The 20,802-nt window shown below is 51.5% G+C and overlaps 1 protein-coding gene and 1 long non-coding RNA gene across 4 annotated transcripts in view; one reads left to right on the top strand and one right to left on the bottom strand.

The window, feature by feature from the left end:
* LOC144763914 (uncharacterized) overlaps positions 1-3,698 on the bottom strand; it is a 685,449-nt gene extending 681,751 nt beyond the window's left edge. For all 3 annotated transcript variants that reach the window (XR_013596274.1, XR_013596275.1, XR_013596273.1), the window contains exon 1: positions 3,599-3,698. This is a non-coding gene — a long non-coding RNA (uncharacterized LOC144763914). The remainder of the gene's footprint in view (positions 1-3,598) is intronic.
* The window catches only part of LOC144763913 (cysteine-rich secretory protein 2-like), a 387,595-nt gene that overhangs the window by 233,761 nt on the left and 133,032 nt on the right, over positions 1-20,802 (top strand). The window contains exon 4 of the mRNA XM_078649947.1: positions 2,627-2,717. Coding sequence (XP_078506073.1) covers positions 2,627-2,717 — 91 coding nt within the window. The remainder of the gene's footprint in view (positions 1-2,626; positions 2,718-20,802) is intronic.

The raw sequence follows: 20,802 nt of genomic DNA, 5'->3' as shown, positions 1-20,802 counted from the left end.
TCTCAGTTTGGAGCCAGGGTGCTGATTTTAGCCAAGACATTATTAATTCCACTCTCAATAGCATTGTTTCTAAGATCAATATCTACTTCTCTGTCGGTCAATAATCATAACAAACAACAACATCTGCTCCTATGTGTGCTGTAAAATATATTAGATGGTCACAGACTCAAACTTGCTATATTGTGTGTGACTAAAAGCAGGGTCCAAATTGAAGGTATGAAGATTATTTTAAATTTAAGATGTACATTAGTTATGTTAAGATTAACAGGCACCTTTTACTCTATTTGTCAGTGTTCTCCGATCTCCGAGGAAGAGCACACATTTGCACCAGATATGCTAGTTACAAAATGTAATGTTGACTGATTTTTTATTAGTTCATAATTTACCATTAAAGTAAACTTTATCGAAATACATGTGTGCAATGCCAGTATGTTAGGTTGATGGACAGAATGCAGGACAATGTCATACATTCACCCCAGTACAGAGATCTGGGCCTAAATCCATCGTTTTTTTGCTCACCACACCACCCCAGTTCAGACATGGCCATATGCAAATCAGCCTTGACCCTGTGCCTCACGGGAACAGTCCAGCCCGAACTGCCAAGCCATGTCTTCCCTGGACTGGAATCAAGCATCCTAGGACCGGTTTCTGGCTATCAGCCGCCTTCAGCCAGGATAGCTTGACTCCAGTGGCGTGGAGAGCACGGGACTCACGTCTGAGCATACCCGTCCCACTCGGGGTGATAAATGCAAAAAAAACAGTTGGTGGACAGAATGCAGAACAATGTCATACATTCACCCCAGCACAGAGATCTGGCCCTAAATCCATAGTTTTTTTGCTCACCACACCACCCCAGTTCAGACATGGCCATATGCAAATCAGCCTTGACCCTGTGCCTCATGGGAACAGTCCAGCCTGAACTCCCAAGCCATGTCTTCCCTGGACCAGAATCAAGCATCCTAGGACAGGTTTCTGGATATCAGGCGTCTCCGGCAGGGGCGCGGCAGCCTCCGCCAATGGCTGCGCCGCTTCTAAAGGGCTGGGCCCAATTACCAATAAGGTGGCGGCTTCCGGTGGGTGCGGCCACAGGGACCAATGGGGCCGCGCCTGCCCCCAGACACGGCCAATGACGCTGGCCTCGGAGAACGCTCCGGGGCCTGGTGCCGCCTTTCTTGAATACCGCTGCGGTCCTCCCCTTCCTACGGGGGCCGCGGCGGCGATCTCCAGGGGCACCTCTTCTCCCCTTAGCGCAGCGGCGCCTGCGCAGCTACTCTCCCGTCTCCTGGGCCGTGGCGGTGATGGTAGTAAGGTTTCTTCCTCTTCCGGGCCCCGGGCCTCGGGCCGCGCGGTGATTTCCAGGGACAATGAGGGGTAGGCTCTCTCTCTATAGAAGCGCACCTGCGGGGTAGGCTCCCGCCTAATTTTAAAATACGTAGGGCACTGCCATTTTGCGGGCTGGGCACCCGCTTCCAAAGACAGCCCAGATGCGGCCATGTAGCGCTTAGAGGACAGCGCAGTAGTTTTAGACAGCATCGCGTCCACCCGTGGGGTAGGCTCCCGTTATAGCTCTCCCCAGACTCACACGCTGCAGGGCCCACGTGCCTCACCTCCTTCGGGTCTTGAAATATAGCGCTTAACAGGCGCTAGGCAGCCCCACCAGCTTCAGTGGCCGTCAACCAGTGCCTCTCACCTCCTGGCACTCCACCTACAACACTCCCGAGGCGCTAGGGGACCAGGGCACACCGGCAATTCCAGTCTGGCGCTCCTTTCTTCTCCCAGGCAGCACAGACACAGCGCTCTTCCTTTCCGGGCGCTGGGTAGCAGAGCAGCAGGCACTACTGGGCCAGGTCAGCAGTCAGTGGGAACTCATCAGTACAGGACAGCAGCTCCCTGGAACCATCATCCCCTGTAACGTGGCACTCCTCCTGGTACAGCAGCCTGAACTCCAGCAGCGGGCTCTCACTGGCCCTGTGGGCAGTGGAGGGGTATAGATGGGCTCAGGGGCCAGCACACAGGTCCATGTGGCGGCACCCCCTGGCAGCAGGTCCCCTCACTCTCAAGTCCACGCTCTGACTGAGCGCATGGTATCTCTACTGCTCTACATATATACCCCTCCTCCCACCTACCAGAAAGGGCTTGAAGCGTCTAGAAGGTCCCTGGCAGTACCAGCCTCCCTGTCACTGTGGGGGAAGTGTAGAGCACCTTGTCACTTCATACACTAGATCGCCAACCCACCTCAGGCAGGCAGCACAAAGCACACAGCAATGGAGTCCATTTTAAAAGTGACATTTCTCCACAGCAGCTCAAATAAATCTGTGCACTCCATTGCACAGCATGTGTCACTGAATCTCACACCACACCTGGCCTATAAATTTCTCTACCATGGGGGAGACATCCTAAAATGGGGGGGGGGCGAAAAATTTCGGGAAAAAGGGCCAAGTCCAACAACCATTGTAATCCTTTATTACTCATTTTTCTGAAATATGTGTCATTTAGTTTTCAGTACTCAGGCTGCACAAAATGTGAAGTGCAAGGCAATATCCACTTTTTATCCTATTTATTTATAAAAACATTCTACTTATTTTTACAGAAAAATGACAAGAAATTGTTTTATCTTTCACTGCAGGAGTGGAGCAACGAAGCCACAGCGACTGCTAAAAAGGTTGCTGCGAAATGCGTTTTCAAACACAGTTCTAAAGAAGAAAGAACAATTAGCAGTAAGTCCAAAATTATGACATCATACAGTATATTCCTATTTTACTGCAATTAACATTTTAAGAGACCTCTGCATGCCAGAGTAGCTGCTTTTTGTAGTTTGCTAAATTACTGTCATGATATGTTAGAGTGGGCTGCAGAGAAGTAGAAAAAAAGGAAACATATGGCTAAACACGTTCTCATGGAGTGATATTATATTTTTAAGATGTTTCCCTAAAGTTGACTAGCCCAGTAGGTTTCCTAGGCTACAAGGCGTCTATCCAGAAGGGCCAGGCCTTGATTGTAGAGATATGTCCTTCGCAGGCCTGTTTCTCATTGGTTGAGATGAGTCAATGTTGACGGTTCTCTGACAGCAAGGGGGCTAGACTGGTATTTTGTGCTCCGTAAATTCTTGCAAATGTTGTTTTCCAGATTACTTTCTGGGCCTGATGTCTTTTCTTGCTTGAAATTCGAGACCAAAGACTCTCATTCTCTTAACCAGTCATTTTCATTGCTTCCAAACTAGGTAATATTTGGCGGGGATTTTAAAGACAAGCTTTTCCAATTAGTAAATTCCAGGAGTAAGACCACATTTCTCACGGATCCCTTGAGTAAACAGTCGTTCTCTTGGAAATGTAAGACTATGCTTCTAAGACACTCATTGGATGGCATATAGGGTCAGTAATTTATTACATCTGATAAATCCCTTTACCCCCACAGAAGTCCCCCTTATCGTAGTACTAACGTGGGAGGCCGTCCTGTGTCAAGACAAAATTACTTAGCCGGTTTTTCTATTTTAATTCTATATATAATCCCTCCCCATAACTCCTACTTTCTGTTCCTGTTTCGGTCCCAAGTACGGACTCTTCGCTTCATCAAATGGAACGAAGGTAAAGATACTCACAAGAGGGAGAAAGGCATCAGCTGTAGCCGTCCTGTTTTCGTGCCAACAATTCAGAGGCTTCCTGTTCAGGGGCTGCCGCTGGGGTGGAAGCTACTTCCTCATCCGGTTTGTGTCGTAAACTGTACTATTTTTTTCAGCTCGCGGGCATGTTGGCGATCACGGTAGCATGCGCATGCGCATCAGGAAGGCGTTCACGCATCATGTTTACCTTCTCACGAAATGGTAATTAGTTACCGGGCCACCTATTTGAACACGGGTCGGGTCGTTGCCTTTAGCCAGTGCCTAATTTAAACAAGCATTTACAATGCAACAGTTTTGCCTTTGCAAAAGTTAGAGCTATTGGCATTGTAAATGACAACTTTTTTATTTATGTGTTGGTTTTGAAAACAGATAAATAAATGGCATTGTCATTTTCAATGGCAATAGCTTAATCTCTCGCAAATGCCACACACACACACCCATAGAGAGCCCCCCCACACGCACACAGAGCCCCCCCACACACACCCACACAGAGCCCCCCACACAGAGCCCCCCACACACACACAACCACGCAGAGCCCCCCCACACACACACACAGAGCCCCCCCACACACCCACACAGAGCCCCCCCACACACCCACACAGAGCCCCCCCCAACACAGAGCCCCCCCACACACATCCACATAGAGGACCCCCACACACCCACACAGAGGCCCCCCCACACACCCACACAGAGCCCCCCACACTGCGAGCCCCCCCACACACCCACACAGAGCCCCCCCACACTGCGAGCCCCACAAAGCACATATTACTGTAACTATTTGAGGAGATAATAGGTGCAGTAACAGCAAATTTCACAGCGCCTTATTCTGGGACAATCTTACCAACAACTGAAAGACCTGAGGGGCATTTTTTTTTGCTTTCTTAACGGCCCATCATTACAATTACTGAGCACTTTACTAACCTGGGTCATCAAAACTAGTAGCAGAGCTCAATTTATCCCGGTTATTGCAGTCGATGGGGCAGCTGGATACCACCGCCTGTGTTTTTGATGGCTGCCGCTTTTTTTTTTTTTTTATCTTACTGATTCAAAAGTACCTGCTGCTGCAGAGTTCCTTGTGGGACCAGCACTAAAAAGTAAAAGTAACTGGTGATTAATGTCCCTGCAGAAGTGAAACCAGAGTTATGTCTAGGGGCAGTTTGGATTCACCAAGTAGCGCAGAGGGTTAATGTGCCTGCTGAACAGTACGTGCACAATGCAGATTAAAGAACTGGGTTACCGCTTTTGCGACAGAGAAGGAGGTCGTAGGGGTGGGGGAGGGCAAATAGACTGTGGCACTAGGCCCACCAGCTATAAATCCGGCCCTGACCACCAGTTCGTCTATGCATGGCACTGGAAACAGCAACAGGGTTTATTTGACGCCAACCCCTTGTCCACCCACCGAATTGAAATCTGGTGTGAAGGTTTCGTCCTACACAGAGGTGTCATCCCAACCACAGGAAATACAAGCAAGTGTAAGCACAACATGAAGTACAGCGAAATATTATTAGCAAAGCGCCTTCAGGCTTGGGGTTGGCACTATTTGTTATATATATAGTTTGTAGCTATAAGGCAAGGGAGAGAGGTGAAAGAAAGTGATGTACAACGACAGAGGAAGTTTAGGCGCAAAGTGCCAAATGTATGGTTATTAACTTTTTTTTTTCTGAAAGCATAGAGATACTTGAAGCTCATCGAAGCAGCATTTTGGCGCTCTGCAGGACACCTATTATTGCTATATGTGCCAGCAAATGGATCCTGCCACACAGTTTGTTCAGTTAGATAGCTTTCTGGGTTGGGCGCTCACTGCAGAGATCTGCGCGCAAACTGCGATCCCTAAACGTATACAGTTTGGGTGCGGATAAAAGGAGTACCGCTGGGTTAGGCAATAATAACAGGTGTGGTGTAAAGCGCCAAGATACACTTCTGCTTGAAGACTGAGCTATGCTCGAAGCAGAAGGGGTGGATGTACTTAAGAGAAGCTGCAAACCCTGCTTGTGGGGGTGAAAGAAGAGAGCCATGATCTGTTTGTGTCTGAGGGGGGGGTGCATAGACCCTTTCTCCTTGCACTTTGGCTTGTGATGTTGCAGAAGTGACATCACTGGGGCCTCTGTGAATAGGGTTCACAGGCTCACACCACAACAACGCCGTGGGGCGCTTGGTCAACTTGACACCTGCGGATAGAGTGCACCTGAGTTCTAATCCCAGCTCCCCTCACATCTATCACCTCGTGTGATCGTGGTCAAATCACCCAATCTGCTTCGCACAGGATCTGTGCTGATTTTATGCTATAAAGGCATTGCTTCGTCACCGATGCCAACTGAAAGATGGCTTCAGCTGCTGGTCACGGCAGCCGTGCTCGCCTGGCACTTACTGGCAACGACGGGCATAACTTATATACAACAGCCCTTACATGCCCGAGGAGAGCCGGCAGTTAAGAATGGATGCTAGGATTGGCACCCATGCGCGTGACTTGGGGGGGGGGGGAGACACGGAAGCGGGAGGGGGAGGCGGGAAAGACACGGAAGCGGGAGGGGGGGGCGGGAAAGACACGGAAGCGGCAGGGGGGGCGGGCAAGACACGGACAGGGGGGGCGGGAGGATCACGGCGCACGCACTTTTATAAACAAAATGCTCCTTACCTGATTGCCTCGTGGGAACTCGAATCTTGCAGCCAACTCCAACAACAGACACTTGTAAAAAGACGAAAACAAGCCGACTCAAAAAAAAAAATAACACACACCCTCCGCCGCGATGACAATCCGAAGTGGGTGGAGAGGGAAAAAATCGCGGGAACGCCCCCGAATCTGGTCCGGCCTTGACGGACAGATCCGGCTCCCAATGGCTAGCCTCCATTTATGGAGCTAGCCAATGGGAGCAGGGGGCGAGTAGGGGGCGAGTCCCTGTTCCCCACTGTAAGACATAAGATTTTGCTAGCGCATGCGTACTTCGTACGCATTGCCAAGCAAAACCTAAAAAAATAAGTGTTGGGGCCCTCGTCAAGAGGCCCCTGCTGCATGCATTACTTATTGCCCCTATACGTGCTGCCAGTGACAGAATCAATACAACTACGAATCAACACTGCCTACAACTACGACATTTCAGACTATTTCATACCCCAAGTTACAATATTGGTATGGGCAGCAGATATGTGCCATGTTTAATGTTCTTTGAAACAACTATCGTGTTAATCTCTAATTTTGATAAACAGTACAAACGCTCATAAGTGCCAGTGTTGATAATTAGGTTCTGGTGCTTAGCACCGGAAACAACTGGTTCAAATTAAGCCTAACTTCAGTCAAACTTTCCATGTTTTCTTTTCAAACTCCAACCTCTGGAGGCACATGAAGTAAAGTACCCACCTGTTCCTAAAGTAAATACCATTTTAGCCAGTATGTCAGACGAAAAGGCTTCTTTGTACGACTGAATAGATGAGAAGATTGAGGGTTCTTTGAAACGTTCTTATGCAGCACCACATTTTGCAAGACGTGCAGCAGTATATGACTTCTTTCTCTCAGACTCTTTTATTGCTCTCAAGAGCAGAAAGGCGCCACAGATATTGTAGCAAATATGGAACTGCTGGCTGAACTTCTTTTGGACATTTCATTTGGTTTCTTTTGGCCTTCTACTTCAGCAGGAGCTTCAATTGCTGCTTGGCTTCTGTTGCGGCTAAAGATGTGAAATTTAGACCAGACTAGAAAGTCTCAACTTCTACGACTTGCCTTTGCAGGAGATAAACTCTTCTCCGCACAATTGGTTGAGCTGGTAAAGAAGGCTGTGTGTAGGAAGCTTGATCTGTATATGGTATACCTCTAGGTGGTTATACTTTGTAGAAAAAACCAGAGTTTCCCCCAGAAGTGTACTGCGCTCAATGCAAACCAAGTTGCACTATTAGTGGTAGTGTGGGTGAGCAGCCTTAGGCCTAATACAGAGGGGTATAAGAAATGTATTGCACAGCATTGAGCAATAAGGGACAAACGACTCAAAAAAGAGATCCACACCAATTTTATTAAAATAAGCTTTGTTTGAGTTTTATCTGAGAACAAGATCTTCACAATAAGGTAAGTATGTTTTGCAGGAAATGGTATCCTATGGAGGAAGACAATAATGCGGTTATACAGGTAAGTTCAGCACAATGCGTTTCAATACAGACTATGGTGCTCAAAGCCACACTGCTTGCAGGTAAGTAGATCGGTAGAAAGGGCCAAGCTTTTGGGGTTAGAGAAAGTACAGGTGAGGATACAAGACATACACCACCAACGGCACAGGGTCGGCCGGGTGCAGGGTGCAATTACACCATCGACTACCCAATGCTTTTCAATGGAGAACTTACTTTGGACAAACAGGCTGCAGGTGTCGCACCGGAGGCTGCAGGAGAAAGACCAGCGACAGCAGGGGTAAGTAGAAATGTAGGGGGTCGTAGGGGCATAATGGTTTTAGCTCACCAAGGCCCAGGAATTTCAAGTGCAGGGATGTCCTTAGATGTCCGATTCTTCGTATCAGAGCCAGTCGTGGTCTGGGGAGCCACTGAATTCAGGCTGCAGGCGCCGTTGTGTAGTCCAGGAATGGTCAGCCAATGCTTAACTTGAGGTCGGGATCGCTGGAGAACCTGTTCTGAATCAGTGGTCCACCTTGACACGTGCCAGAGGCTTCGGGTGCAAAGTGGAGAGGACTTGCGGTTCCGGAAGGCAACGGAGTCCTTTGTGTAGGTCTTCTTAGGGACAGATCCGCTGTCTTCAGGAGTCTTTGGTCTTTGTTGAAGAGCAGGCAGTCTTCCTCGGCTTCTGGAAGTTGCTGGCTGCAGGGCAGGCGTCGTCTTCTTTTGGAGGGTCTTTGCAGCTGGAAACAGGCCGGTAGGGCGTACATCAAATCAGTGGTCGTCTTCAGGCTTCGCTGCACGGCGTCTTCTTCGTCCTTCTTCTTAAGTCGACAGGAACTAGTTTGCCAAGTCTGCGGGAGCCACCTAAATGCAAAATTTAGGGGCCTTTTAGGAGAGTAGCAGTTAGAGCCAATAGGCACCTTACCTGGGTCGACCACACCCTCAATTATACCACCCTCCAGTGACCTACCCCTGATTGGAAGGGACACTCCATCTTCACAATGGCGAGGACTGAAAGATGTACTTTACCTTACCTCCCCCACCTTAGGGGTGGAGGTGGCAGAGGAGGGCACACCTCCTATTCTTCCTAGGTTTCCAGACAATGTTACTACCCAAAGTGGGGGTGTAAACTGGGGCTGCCATCTGCTGCTAGCAGCAGAGGCTGGGCTCGCATTACAAAGGTGGCAGGACTTTAAAGCTTCCCTCTCGATCACTGTGCCCATTCTGGGGATGGAGGTGTGACACCTCCACCCAGGATGTGCATTGTTTCTGGTCCAAGAGAGCAGAGGTTCTCAACCCATGGCTCTAGAAACATGTCTGGTTGTGGCAGGCTGCCTAGACAGTCTGTGACCACACCAGAGTTGGCAGGTTTTCAGGGGGTACCTCTGAGGTGCCCTCTGGGTACATGGTCCAATAAATCTGACTCAAACATCTGTGTGGGTTTCTTGCAAGGAGTAGTTTAGTACCAACACTCATGTGTTCAGTGAAGCTGTCATAGTGCTGTGAAACTCGAGTTGTTGAGTTTCCAGCCTATGCACTCTCCATGACTTCCCTGGCCCTTACAACATTAAGGAATATACCCTAATATTGTAGGGGCATGTTAGCTCATGCAGATATTCCCCCATCTGTTATATAGTGTGACCTGCCTGAGGACTGGTAAGACCTGCTAGATGGTGACTTATCTATAGCTGGGGATGCCCAGACGTGGGTCCCAGGCACTCCACACCACTTGGAGTCAAGCTAGCCGGGCTGAAGAGAGGTGTTACCTCGAAACCGGTCCGGTCCTCGGATGCTTGATTCCGGTCTGGGAAAGATATGGCTGTTGTAGTTCGGACTGGACTGTTCCCATGGGGCAACAGGGTCAGAGCTGATTTGCATAAAGCCATTATCTGACCCAGGGTGGTGTGGAGTGCAAAAAAACGATGGATTTGGGCCCAGATCTTTTGACTGGGGGAGTGTGTGACATTGATCCACATTCAGTCCATCACTTGTTGTTTTTTGCAATTGCCGCCCTAAGTGCGCTGGGGATGCCCAGACGTGGGTCCCAGGCACTCCACACCACTTGGAGTCAAGCTAGCCGGGCTGAAGAGAGGTGTTACCTCGAAACCGGTCCGGTCCTCGGATGCTTGATTCCGGTCTGGGAAAGATATGGCTGTTGTAGTTCGGACTGGACTGTTCCCATGGGGCAACAGGGTCAGAGCTGATTTGCATAAAGCCATTATCTGACCCAGGGTGGTGTGGAGTGCAAAAAAACGATGGATTTGGGCCCAGATCTTTTGACTGGGGGAGTGTGTGACATTGATCCACATTCAGTCCATCACTTGTTGTTTTTTGCAATTTATCTATATCTTAGGCAGTGCTCGTTGGCGTGGCACACAGGCAATGTGTCACATCGACTTTGTCATTTTGTCTGCACCATGCCATGCATGCTGCAGTGGCAGTATGTCTGGTCTAGGCGAGTGGTCTCTAGGGGGCCTTCTTCAGTCCAATGCCCCAAGGGATGTATGACGTTACAACGCATGCTTTTACCACGCATGCTGTTACAACGCAGTTTTTACAACGCATAGCGCTTTGGGGTGCTGGATAGTGAATAGTTTAATTTACTATACCAACTCCAGTCCCCGTGGACACTAGGGAAGGTGTTGGATAGTAAATTAAATCTATTCCCTATCCTAGAGTGGCCCCCAGCTCAATGCATTGTAATGGTTTTCGTAGTAAAACCTGTGTTGTAAAAGCACTGCGTTGAAAAGGTTTCGTTGTAAAGGATTTTTCGCGCCCCAAGTGTCCAGGTAACAATTACTATGGATTTACAGGGGGCCTGAAAGGCCAATTGTGGAATAGTGTTGAGGGAAGAAGCACTGGCACAGGGGACCTGGTTGGCAGGTAGCCTGTGCGCTACAATCAAAACCATTTCAAATACCAGGCAAAAAGTGGGGGATACCCATGTAAAAAGAGGCACTTTCTCACAATGTGGAAGAGAATAAGTTGCTTCAGCCATTCAAACCTCTTAGGAATAAGCACTCATTTGTGAACAAGTGTTTTAATCAGGCACACCACAATTAACTGCCTTTTCATGGCCGGGTTTGAGGTCGGGGAGCCATGAAAGCTAGAAAATCATGACCACAGCAAGTTTGGGGGCTTCAGCAGTCTAAACCAAAACAATCACAATTACTCTTTGATGGTGAAAGGAAGAATAAGCCGCTTACAGATCGTGGCGAGAACATGTCTCTTACTAATGGGGGCTGATGGTGATGGATAATGGTTAAACACACAAGATGATGGACGGAATGTTGCGCAATGGCAAAACATTCACCCCCAGTCACAGATCTGGGTTTAATCCATCGTTATTTTGCTCACCAAGCCACCCCAGTTCAGACATGGCCATATGCTAATGAGTCTTGACCCTGTGCCTCATGGAAACAGTCCAGCCCAAATTGCCAAGCCATGTCTTCCCTGGACCGGAATAAAGCATCCTAGGACCGGTTTCTGGCTATCAGCCGTCTTCAGCCAGGATAGCTTGGCTCCAGTGGCTTGGTGAGCAAGGGACCCACGTCTGGGCATACCCTTCCCACATAGGGTGAACAGCAAAACACACAAGATGATGGATGGAATGCTGCACAATGGCAAAACATTCACCCCCAGTCAGAGATCTAGGTTTAATCCATTGTTATTTTGCTCACCAAGCCACCCCAGTTCAGACATGGCCATATGCAAATCAGTCTTGACCCTGTGCCTCATGGAAACAGTCCAGCCCAAATTGCCAAGCCATGTCTTCCATGAACAAAACAACATGCCTGATGTCGCACAAGTACAACACTCAACATGCATGGGAGGACGGAAAAATGAGACTCACTCTTTGAATTACCAAACAAAATATTTTCTTCAAATGAAAATCAACACAACTATTTGGAAGAGCCATGGTGAGTCATCTCTGGACAATCTGTAAGTCACAACCTGCAAGACAAAATTTAAGATCAGAAGGTGAATCATGCGCTCATCAAAGGACAGAGAGAGAGAAAGAGAGAGAAAGAGAGAGAGTGAGGGAGGAAGAGTGAGAGAGAAAGAGAGAGAGAAAGAGAGAGAGTGAGAGAGAAAGAGAAAGAGAGAGCGAGAGAGTGAGAGAAAGAGAGAGAGGGTGCATGAGAGAGAAAGAGAGAGAGAAAGAGAGAGAGTGAGAGAGAAAGAGAGAGAGGTAAAGTGAGAGAGAAAGAGAGGGAGAGAGGGAGGGAACAAGAGAGAGGCAGACTGAGAGAGAAAAAGCAAGAGAGGGAAAGAGAGAGAGAGAGAGAGAGAGAAAGAGAGGGAGAGAGAAAGAGAGAGAGAGACAGAGAAAGGAAGAGAGGGAGAGAGAGAGTGCCGACACTGCGGACCCAGGCCTCACTGCTCACCTGTGCCACCCAGGCCTCACTGCTCACCTGTGCCACCGGTGTGTCTCCAACAACGTGCCGGTACACACTGCAGTCCACCAGGTCCCTTATCTGAAACAAAGTCCAGATTTAGGAATGACAGAGTACATACAATTGCACACACCATCATCGCATGCCCACCCCTGCGCACCCTGGCTGCTGCACCCCAGCCCCTCCCGCTGCCCAGCGGTGACTGCTCGCCCCTGCGTACCCAGGCCTCACAACTCAACTTCCGCCACTGGCGTGTCCCCAAGAGGGCCAACCACATGCCGGTGCAAGCTCCAAGCCCGGGGCCCGTGACTTTGGCAGCCCCCACATGCAGCCCCGCACCATTTGCCACCAGGTCACACACTTGATTCTGGGTCTTGATATCGCAATGGCTGAGAACATATTAGTGCACAGGGCATCATCGCAGGCTGCACAACCGCTCAGCCCTTTATGTGCCACTAACTCTGTGATACGTGAGGCAACGCCACGTGGCGGTAGGCCCGCGCTGTCCGCTGGCTCTGGCCTACACTGCGGTCCAGCAGGGCACACAAATCCTGAGCAGTCTGGACCACCCGGACGGGGCATCATCGCAGGCTGCACACCCACTCAGCACTGAAGGTGCCCCTACCTCAGTGCACCGAATGTCACTATCCTGTGGTGATGTGCCTGTGCCGGCCGCAATACCCTCTATGATTGGGTATTATGGTGTGGGCGCCATCATGTAACCTCCGTCCCTGTGGAATGTGCTGTGGTAGGACCCTAAGCCCTCATGCATAAATAATATGCACACGGACACACCCAGATATAGAGTGGAAATGGCGTCCAGCACGTGCGCCAGGGTCTTTTTATTGGCAGGGGCACATGTCCTGTGACGCCTGTGCTGGATGGGTGTGGTGTGGGTGACCTGAGCTGACCTCGTCAGAGACGGTCGCTCCAACCGCCGCGTGGCTCCTCCTGATTGCACCCGGTCTCCCTGCTCCCACCGCCCGCTCGCCGCCACCCTGAGGCCGTGACCCCTGTGGCTCAGTGTTTTCTGTTCCTTCTCTGTGCCAGCAGTGTTGTTCTCCGCTTGTGTGGTACCCCTGATTGCTGTTTCTTTCCCCCCGTATGGTGACCCTGATAGAGTGATTTCTGTTTTTCTGCCGTTTCCCGCTTTCCCGCCGTTACACCCCGCTCCCTGCCGCTGCTTCCCTGCGGCCCCGCCCCCTCTCTCCTCTGGACCCTCTCCCCTTCCCATTCGCCAGCCCGCTCCCGCCTCCCAGCTGCTCCTCCCTCCCACTGGACACTTAAGGCGCTTCCACGCGACGGGGAGCGGTGACCTGACCTGACCTCGTCAGAGGCGGTCGCTCCACCCGCCGCGTGGCTCCTCCTGATTGCACCCGGTCTCCCTGCTCCCACCGCCCGATCGCCGCCACCCTGAGGCCGTGACCCGTGTGGCTCCGTTCTTTTCTGTTCCTCCTCTGTGCCAGCAGTGTTGTTCTCTGCTCGTGTGGTACCCCTGATTGCTGTTTCTTTCCCCCCGTGTGGTGACCCTGATAGAGTGATTTCTGTTTTTCTGCCGTTTCCCACTTTCCCGCCGTTACACCCGCTCCCCGCTCCCTGCCGCTGCTCCCCTGCGGCCCTGCCCCCTCCTTCCCATTCGGCCACCCCGCTCCCGCCTCCCAGCTGCTCCTCCCTCCCTCCTCCCTCCCACTCTCCATTTATGGCAGAGCCCGCACGTACGTGCAGCGTTCACGTGCAGCGGGCGCGGCGATTGTGCGCCGAAGGCGCGCCAAAGGCAAGCCCGTCTGCGCCTGTCCGCGCCTGGATCGCGCCCAGCGGCAGGAACCCTGGATCCCGATGATGCCAATGCACCCGACAAACATACGACGCCGTCACCATCCGCGCAACTCAACACCGGCCGTAACCCCGCCTGCTACCTGGCCAACCCGAGTCGCACCCACGGACCCTTCACCTGCCAAGATTGCAAATTCTCCTGCATCCACCCCGGGCCAGCACCCACCAAGCATACCACCAGCAAGAATCACCTCAAGTGCATCCTGCTCAAAACCCGCTCTGTCCACAGGCACGCAGTCGAACTCTGGAACCTCCTAGACACAACAGCACCGGACGTAGCCTTCCTCACGGAAACCTGGATGAACGTCTCCTCAGCCCCCGACATCACCATAGCCATCCCGGACGGATACAAGATCACCCGGAGGGACCGCGTCAACCAAACAGGAGGGGGCATCGCCATCATCCACAGAAACACCATCCGCATCACGACCAACTCGGAAGACACCCTCACAGCCGCCGAACACCTACACTTCCAGATACACACCGACCCCAGGACCACCCTCAGAGGCACCCTAATCTACAGACCCCCGGGACCACGCACTCAATTCAGCGAAACCATCGCAGACTTCGTAAGCCCGCACGCCCTCACCTCCCCAGACTACATCCTCCTAGGAGACCTCAACTTTCACCTGAAGAACAACAATGACAGCAACACCACCACCCTGCTGGACAACCTTGCCAACCTCGGACTCAAGCAACTGGTGAACACCCCCACCCACTATGCCGGCCACACGCTTGACCCCGTCTTCTCCTCCAGCAAGCACATCTCTTTCAGCCACTCCACCGGACTCCACTGGACGGACCACAGCAGCGTCCACTTCTCCTTCAAGAAAACTACGACCCACCACCACCCACAACAGGCCCCCCGCAAAAGCTGGAGCATAATCACCGCCGACCAACTCACCACCTCCCTCAGCCAGAATCCTCCCACCATCACGACGGACCCCAACTAAGCAGCCCGCAACCTCGCACAATGGCTCACCAACTGCGCCGATGAACTCGCACCACTGAAGAAACCTCCAAGCAGACCCCACAGCAAGAAAGCCTCATGGTTCACGGACGACCTCATAAACTCTAAGAAAACCTGCCGCTCCCTGGAGAAAACCTTGGCGCCAGGACCAAACAACAGAGAACATGACAGCCTTCAAGAACGCCACCCGCAAGCACCACCAACTGATCCGCACCACCAAGAGAACTACGTACAAACAGCGCCTGGACAACAACGCCCACAACAGCAAGGAACTCTTCAGCATCGTTAAAGAGCTCTCCAACCCCAGTGCCTGCAACAACGACATCACACCCTCGCAAAACCTCTGCCACTCACTCACCTTGTTCTTTCACCTCTAGATCGTCGACATACACGACAGCTTCGGCGCACAGACCAACCACCCGACCATCGAACCAGCGCACCCAACCGCCACCCTCTGCACCTGGAACCCGGTCAGCACCGAAGACACCGCCCGCCAATGAGCACCATCCACTCCGGCTCCCCCACCGACCCATGCCCACACCACATCTTTAACAAAGCCGACTCCATCATCGCACCCCAACTCCGTGATGTCATCAACAGCTCCTTCGCATCAGCCACCTTCCCGGAGAGCTGGAAGCACGCCGAACTCAGCGCCCTCCTGAAAAAACCCACCGCGGACCCCACGGACCTCAAGAACTTTCGACCCATCTCGCTCCTCCCATTTCCCGTCAAAGTCATCGAGAAGATTGTCAGCCAACAACTCTCCACCTTCCTCGAGACTAACGGATCCCTCGACCCGTCACGGTCTGGATTCAGAGCAAACCACAGCACCCTCATCGCAGCCACCGACGACATCAGGTCTATGCTCGACAACTGGGAAACCACCGCACTCATCCTCCTGGATCTCTTAGCAGCCTTCGACACGGTATTCCACCGCACCCTGATACGATGCCTCAGCGACACCGGAATCCAAGGTGCGGCATTGGAATGGATCATTTCGTTCCTCGCCGGTAGAACCCAGAGAGTCCGCCTCCCCCCAATCCGGTCCGCGGCTACCGAAGTCATCTGCGGCGTCCCACAAGGATTCTAGCTCAGCCCCACCCTCTTCAACGTCTACATGAGCCCCCTCGCGGCCATCGCACGCAAACACAACCTCAACATCATCTCCTACGCCGACGACACACAGCTGATCCTCTCCCTCACCAACGACCCAGACACCGCCAGAGCCAGCCTCCAGGAAGGAATGAAGGACGTCGCGGAATGGATAAAGCTCAGCCGTCTGAAACTGAATTCAGACAAGACAGAAGTCCTCATCCTGGGACCGTCCCCCTTGGCCTGGAACGATTCCTGGTGGCCACCTGTCCTGGGCACCGCCCCCAAACCCACTGACCACGCACGCAACCTGGGCTTTATCCTGGACTCCTCCCTCATGATGACCAAGCAAGTCAACACCATCTCATCATCCTGCTTCAACACCCTGCGCATGCTCCGTAAAATTTTCCGATGGATCCCCACCAAAACCAGGAAGACGGTCACCCAGGCCCTCGTCACCAGTCGTCTGGACTACGGGAACACCCTCTACGCTGGAACCACAGCCAAACTCCAGAAAAGACTCAAGCGCATTCAGAACGCCTCGGCAAGACTCATCCTGGACATCCCCCGCCACAGCCACATCTCCGCCCATCTGAAGAATCTGCACTGGCTCCCCGTCAGCAAGACAATCATATTCCGACTCCTCACCCACGCACACAAGGCTCTCCACGACGCGGGCCCCAGATACCTCAACAGCCGCCTCGCTTTCTACACACCAACCCGCCAGCTCCGCTCCGCCAGCCTCGCCCTTGCCACCGTCCCACGTGTCCGCAAAGCGACCGCCGGAGGAAGATCCTTCTCCTACCTGGCAGCCAAGACATGGAACTCCCTCCCCACCCACCTCCGGCTGACACAGGACCATCTCGCCTTCAGGAAGCAACTCAAGACCTGGCTGTTCGAGCAGTAGCAACCACCCCCCAGCGCCTTGCGACCCTAACGGGTGAGTAGCGCGCTATACAAATTCCCTGATTGATTGATTGATTGATTGATATGCCAGCCGTGAGGGATTGGCTGTGGCATGCTGACAACTAGACCTGTGACCAGCAGATCACTACAAGGAAGACCTGGGACATGCAGCATTGCCGTCCCCCCTGTAAGCGTAAGCAGAGTGATCTGGCCTGGCATGTGCCAGTCCTGCGTAAGGGTGTGAACAATAACCCCGGGGCTCTGGGCGTAGACCGGTCCCTGGCTGGACAAGGAAGTAACTAATGCGTGTGTCCCTGTTGTGGTGCCGGTGCCACCCGGACCGTAATCTGCAATGTGTCACCCTGTGACCCAAAGTCCCACAACATGAGCAACATGGACGTAAGGGGGAGTCACTGACCCTACATTCATCCAAACTTCCACACTTGAAAGATCATAGACATGACACATCTGTGTGAATATGAATTTTTAATGCACATTCAGTGGAGTATTGTAGCTGGAGCAGTACAAGGCCATGCAAACCTCACTTTACATTGTCGGCCCGTGGAGGGCCAGCCAGAGTCATTTAGGGAATAACAAGTTCATCGGAAGAGGAAGAGTTCAGTCCGCAGTCTGAATGGTGTGTCATTGGTGACCAATCAAAATATGGCAGTCCATGTTGAGGTCCAAGGTGAGTGTCGCAGAGTGTATCGGGAGACAGTGGAAGGTGATGATGCAGAGGGCAGAACCAAGCAGTAGCCGTCCATATGGCGGAGATGAATGCTACAGTTTCCTTCTTACCAGGAAGTCAGATTCATCCGCATCTTCGTCCTCTGCTGTTTCATGTGCCTCACGTGTGGGCGGTGGTTTTTTGTCTCCAGCACTCTGTGGCAGTGATACCACAGGGGCTGGAGGCGGAATGTCTGCCGCATTGTGGGGCACTGACACTTCAGGGGGTGGAGATGTGGGTGGAGTGGTAGCAGCAGCATTCACCAGCGCCAGGCGTTGTGGCAGCAGTGCCATGAGGAGGGTCTTTAGGTCATTGAGGAACCCAGTTATCACTCACTGGTGTGCTGCCATGGCAGCTGCTCTTTCCGCCTGAGCCTGCTCCATGGTCTCCATTAACCTCCACATGTGTCCAACTCCCGGGTGACATCACTGGAGCCACTCCGACTGGACAGTTGTTCTTGTCTCAGAGTCAGGACTCCAGCGATGTCAGCCATGGTTCGTTGGAGGGCATGGATTGGACTGTGGGTGTCTGTTAGGGACCTAAAGTGGTCCCGGATGGGACTTAGACACCCACGTAGGGCATTTATTTTGGCTGCCATGTGGTCGAACCCCAGCCGCACCTGTTCAGTCAGCTGCTCCTGGTACCCCAACACACAGCATTGGAAGGCCATGTGGTCTCCGTGGGGGTCCTGGGAGGCTGACCTGATGGTGGATGCTGCCTGCTGTGTGGTCTGTGCAGGGGTTTGAGTCTCCTCATAGCAGCTGGGCTGCCCTTCTCCTGGAGTTGGGCTGCAGAGGTTGTCCACGAGCTGCAGGAGGGTGTCGGGGTCAAAGGTGTGGTGGTCCTCTTCATCATAAGAGAAGATAGGTTTAGCCTGCTCTGCTGGAGGCATTGGATTTCCCTCTGTATGTGAAGGGGAGATGCGTTTTAACATTGTGTTCACATTTATGTTGTCGCATTGTACATGTTTACATTCAGACTGCATGACAGTGTACATTGTGACTGTTTGGGAGGAGCTGCCTATTTTATGTGGGACAGTGGACATTTCGACACCATCACGGATGTGTGTTTGTACTTGTACATCATCATCTCATATTTGCCTGCAATGCTAAATGTGAATGTCCAGTTTCTCCACACAAGCGACACCTGTTGTGTCCTCTGTTCTATTGTGTGTGAGTTGCAGTTTGTACCACATTGTTGTCAACGTTGATGTGCTCTGCCTGTTATGTGTGCAGCATTTTGGGGAAGTCGCCCCTGCAGCTCTGATTTTGCTGCCCCTTCTCCCTTTCATGCGGTGTGCCTTTGACTTCTGTGCTTATACAGTGCTGAGATGTTGCATACTTGGGTATAATGGTCTTTTGATGGGAGTTAGGGTTCTGGGGCATGGTTTGTCTGCAGATGTGCTCTACTTAATTGTGCATGTGTGCCATTGTGCCCCGTCCCCCAGTCCCTGGTTGTTATTCACCCTGGTGCTGTTGTGTCCGGTCATGTTGAGCAGTGTCCGGTCCCCCAACTCCTGCCACCGTCTCCCCACTGATGGCTGTGGGCACCATTTCTTCTATCTCGTCCAGCTACTCCTGTGGCACTGGACTTCCACCTCTTGTCTACATTGCTGCCTTCCGGTTGTTGCCGAGTATGTACTTGGTTTTGCGCTTGACATCGATCCAGCGCCTCTTGACCTCTTCCATTGTCCTCTTCAGCCCTCCGACTGCAAGCACCTTGTCCACGATGGACTGCCATATTCCATTTTTTGTTGCCAATGACACAGTGGAGGGGACAAACAGTTGTTGATGGTGTGCTACCATCTCCTTTATCAGGATCCTGTTTTCCTGCGGACTGAACTGCTTCTCCTTACTCTTCTTGTCCTTGCCCTTCCCTGACCCCGAGGTCCCAGGCTGATCCTCCGGGGGGCTTGTGGGGTTCTGGTTGACCTCTGTACTTGCTCTGGCTACCTCCATAGTGCTTCGCTGGTTTTTTTTGGGCTTTTGTCTGTTTTTATTTTTTTGACTTTTATAGTGATTTTTCCCGCCTGACGTGTGTGAATTGCAGGCCTGGGGAAGATGAACACGTTTTTTTTTATCATAGTTGGGCCCATCGCAACTTTTTTCGCGTTGGAGTTTCCTTTTTTATCCCCGTCCCCGTGACTTTATCGCGGACTTTTGGCGTGTTATTGTGAGATTATCGCATGGTACTGCCGTGTTGGGAATACAACGTTGACACAGCGTTATTTTCCCTCGATAGACTGCGATGTGAAGAGTTGCATTAAGCAAATTTTGCAATGATTATTACACGTTCTTGTGAATATCCCCCAATGTGTATTTAGGCAGTATGGCTAATTTTAGGACTATTACCAGGTTTCTATTCCATGACATCTGAAATACATCGGTGAACCTTTGTCCAGTACAACTATAGCCTACAGCAGTCCCATAAGATGTGTAGTTGTGTCCCTTGTTTACTAAATCCCTGCACGTTTGTCATTGACAGACATCCCCATGCAGAGTAAACCTGTTCTGGGTATGCTCGGGCAGTAGTTTTATTTTCACCAGTGTAAGCCCTGCTCTTATAGCACCGCTCTCAGATGACGACATGCCACCCTCAACTCTTCATCTGCTAGTCTCCCCAGATCACATTCCCATGCGTCCTGCAGTACGCCAAGGGGGGCTGGCTATTAGTCAGTAATGTCCTGTAAATTTGTAAAAAGGCATATTTGTGCAGAGGTTCTGCTAATAATCGATACTCCAGTAGAGATTCATCAGCCACATCCTGTAGTATCCCCCATAGCCAGTGAAGGTGTGTTTGACTTGTGTGTAGTGGAAAAACTGATTGTCCGCTACTTCATATGGCTTTTGCAACTCTTCAAAGGAGAGGAGTAGCTGTGCGCCCCAGATATCCACTTGCTTTGTTATCCCTATCATACACCATTGTTTTTTTTCCCTCCAGGACTTTCAGATCCACCAAATTATCGTATTCCTACGGAGACATCTCCAGTGTCATCCTTACCTTCTATCACAGTTTCTTTATGGCCTTATTTCCCTAGATTAACACCAATTCTGTCTGTGACGAGTGTTGGGTGCCCTGTATCCTACCACACAGCCTAAGAGCTTCCCACACATCGCCTGCCTGTCTGCCATTAATGAGGATTCTTGTAGGGGAGAGAACGCCCCCT

This window comes from Lissotriton helveticus, chromosome 6 (assembly GCF_964261635.1).
Source record: "Lissotriton helveticus chromosome 6, aLisHel1.1, whole genome shotgun sequence".
In the NCBI taxonomy this organism is placed as follows: domain Eukaryota; kingdom Metazoa; phylum Chordata; class Amphibia; order Caudata; family Salamandridae; genus Lissotriton; species Lissotriton helveticus.
This window is presented reverse-complemented; position numbering and strand designations above follow the sequence as displayed.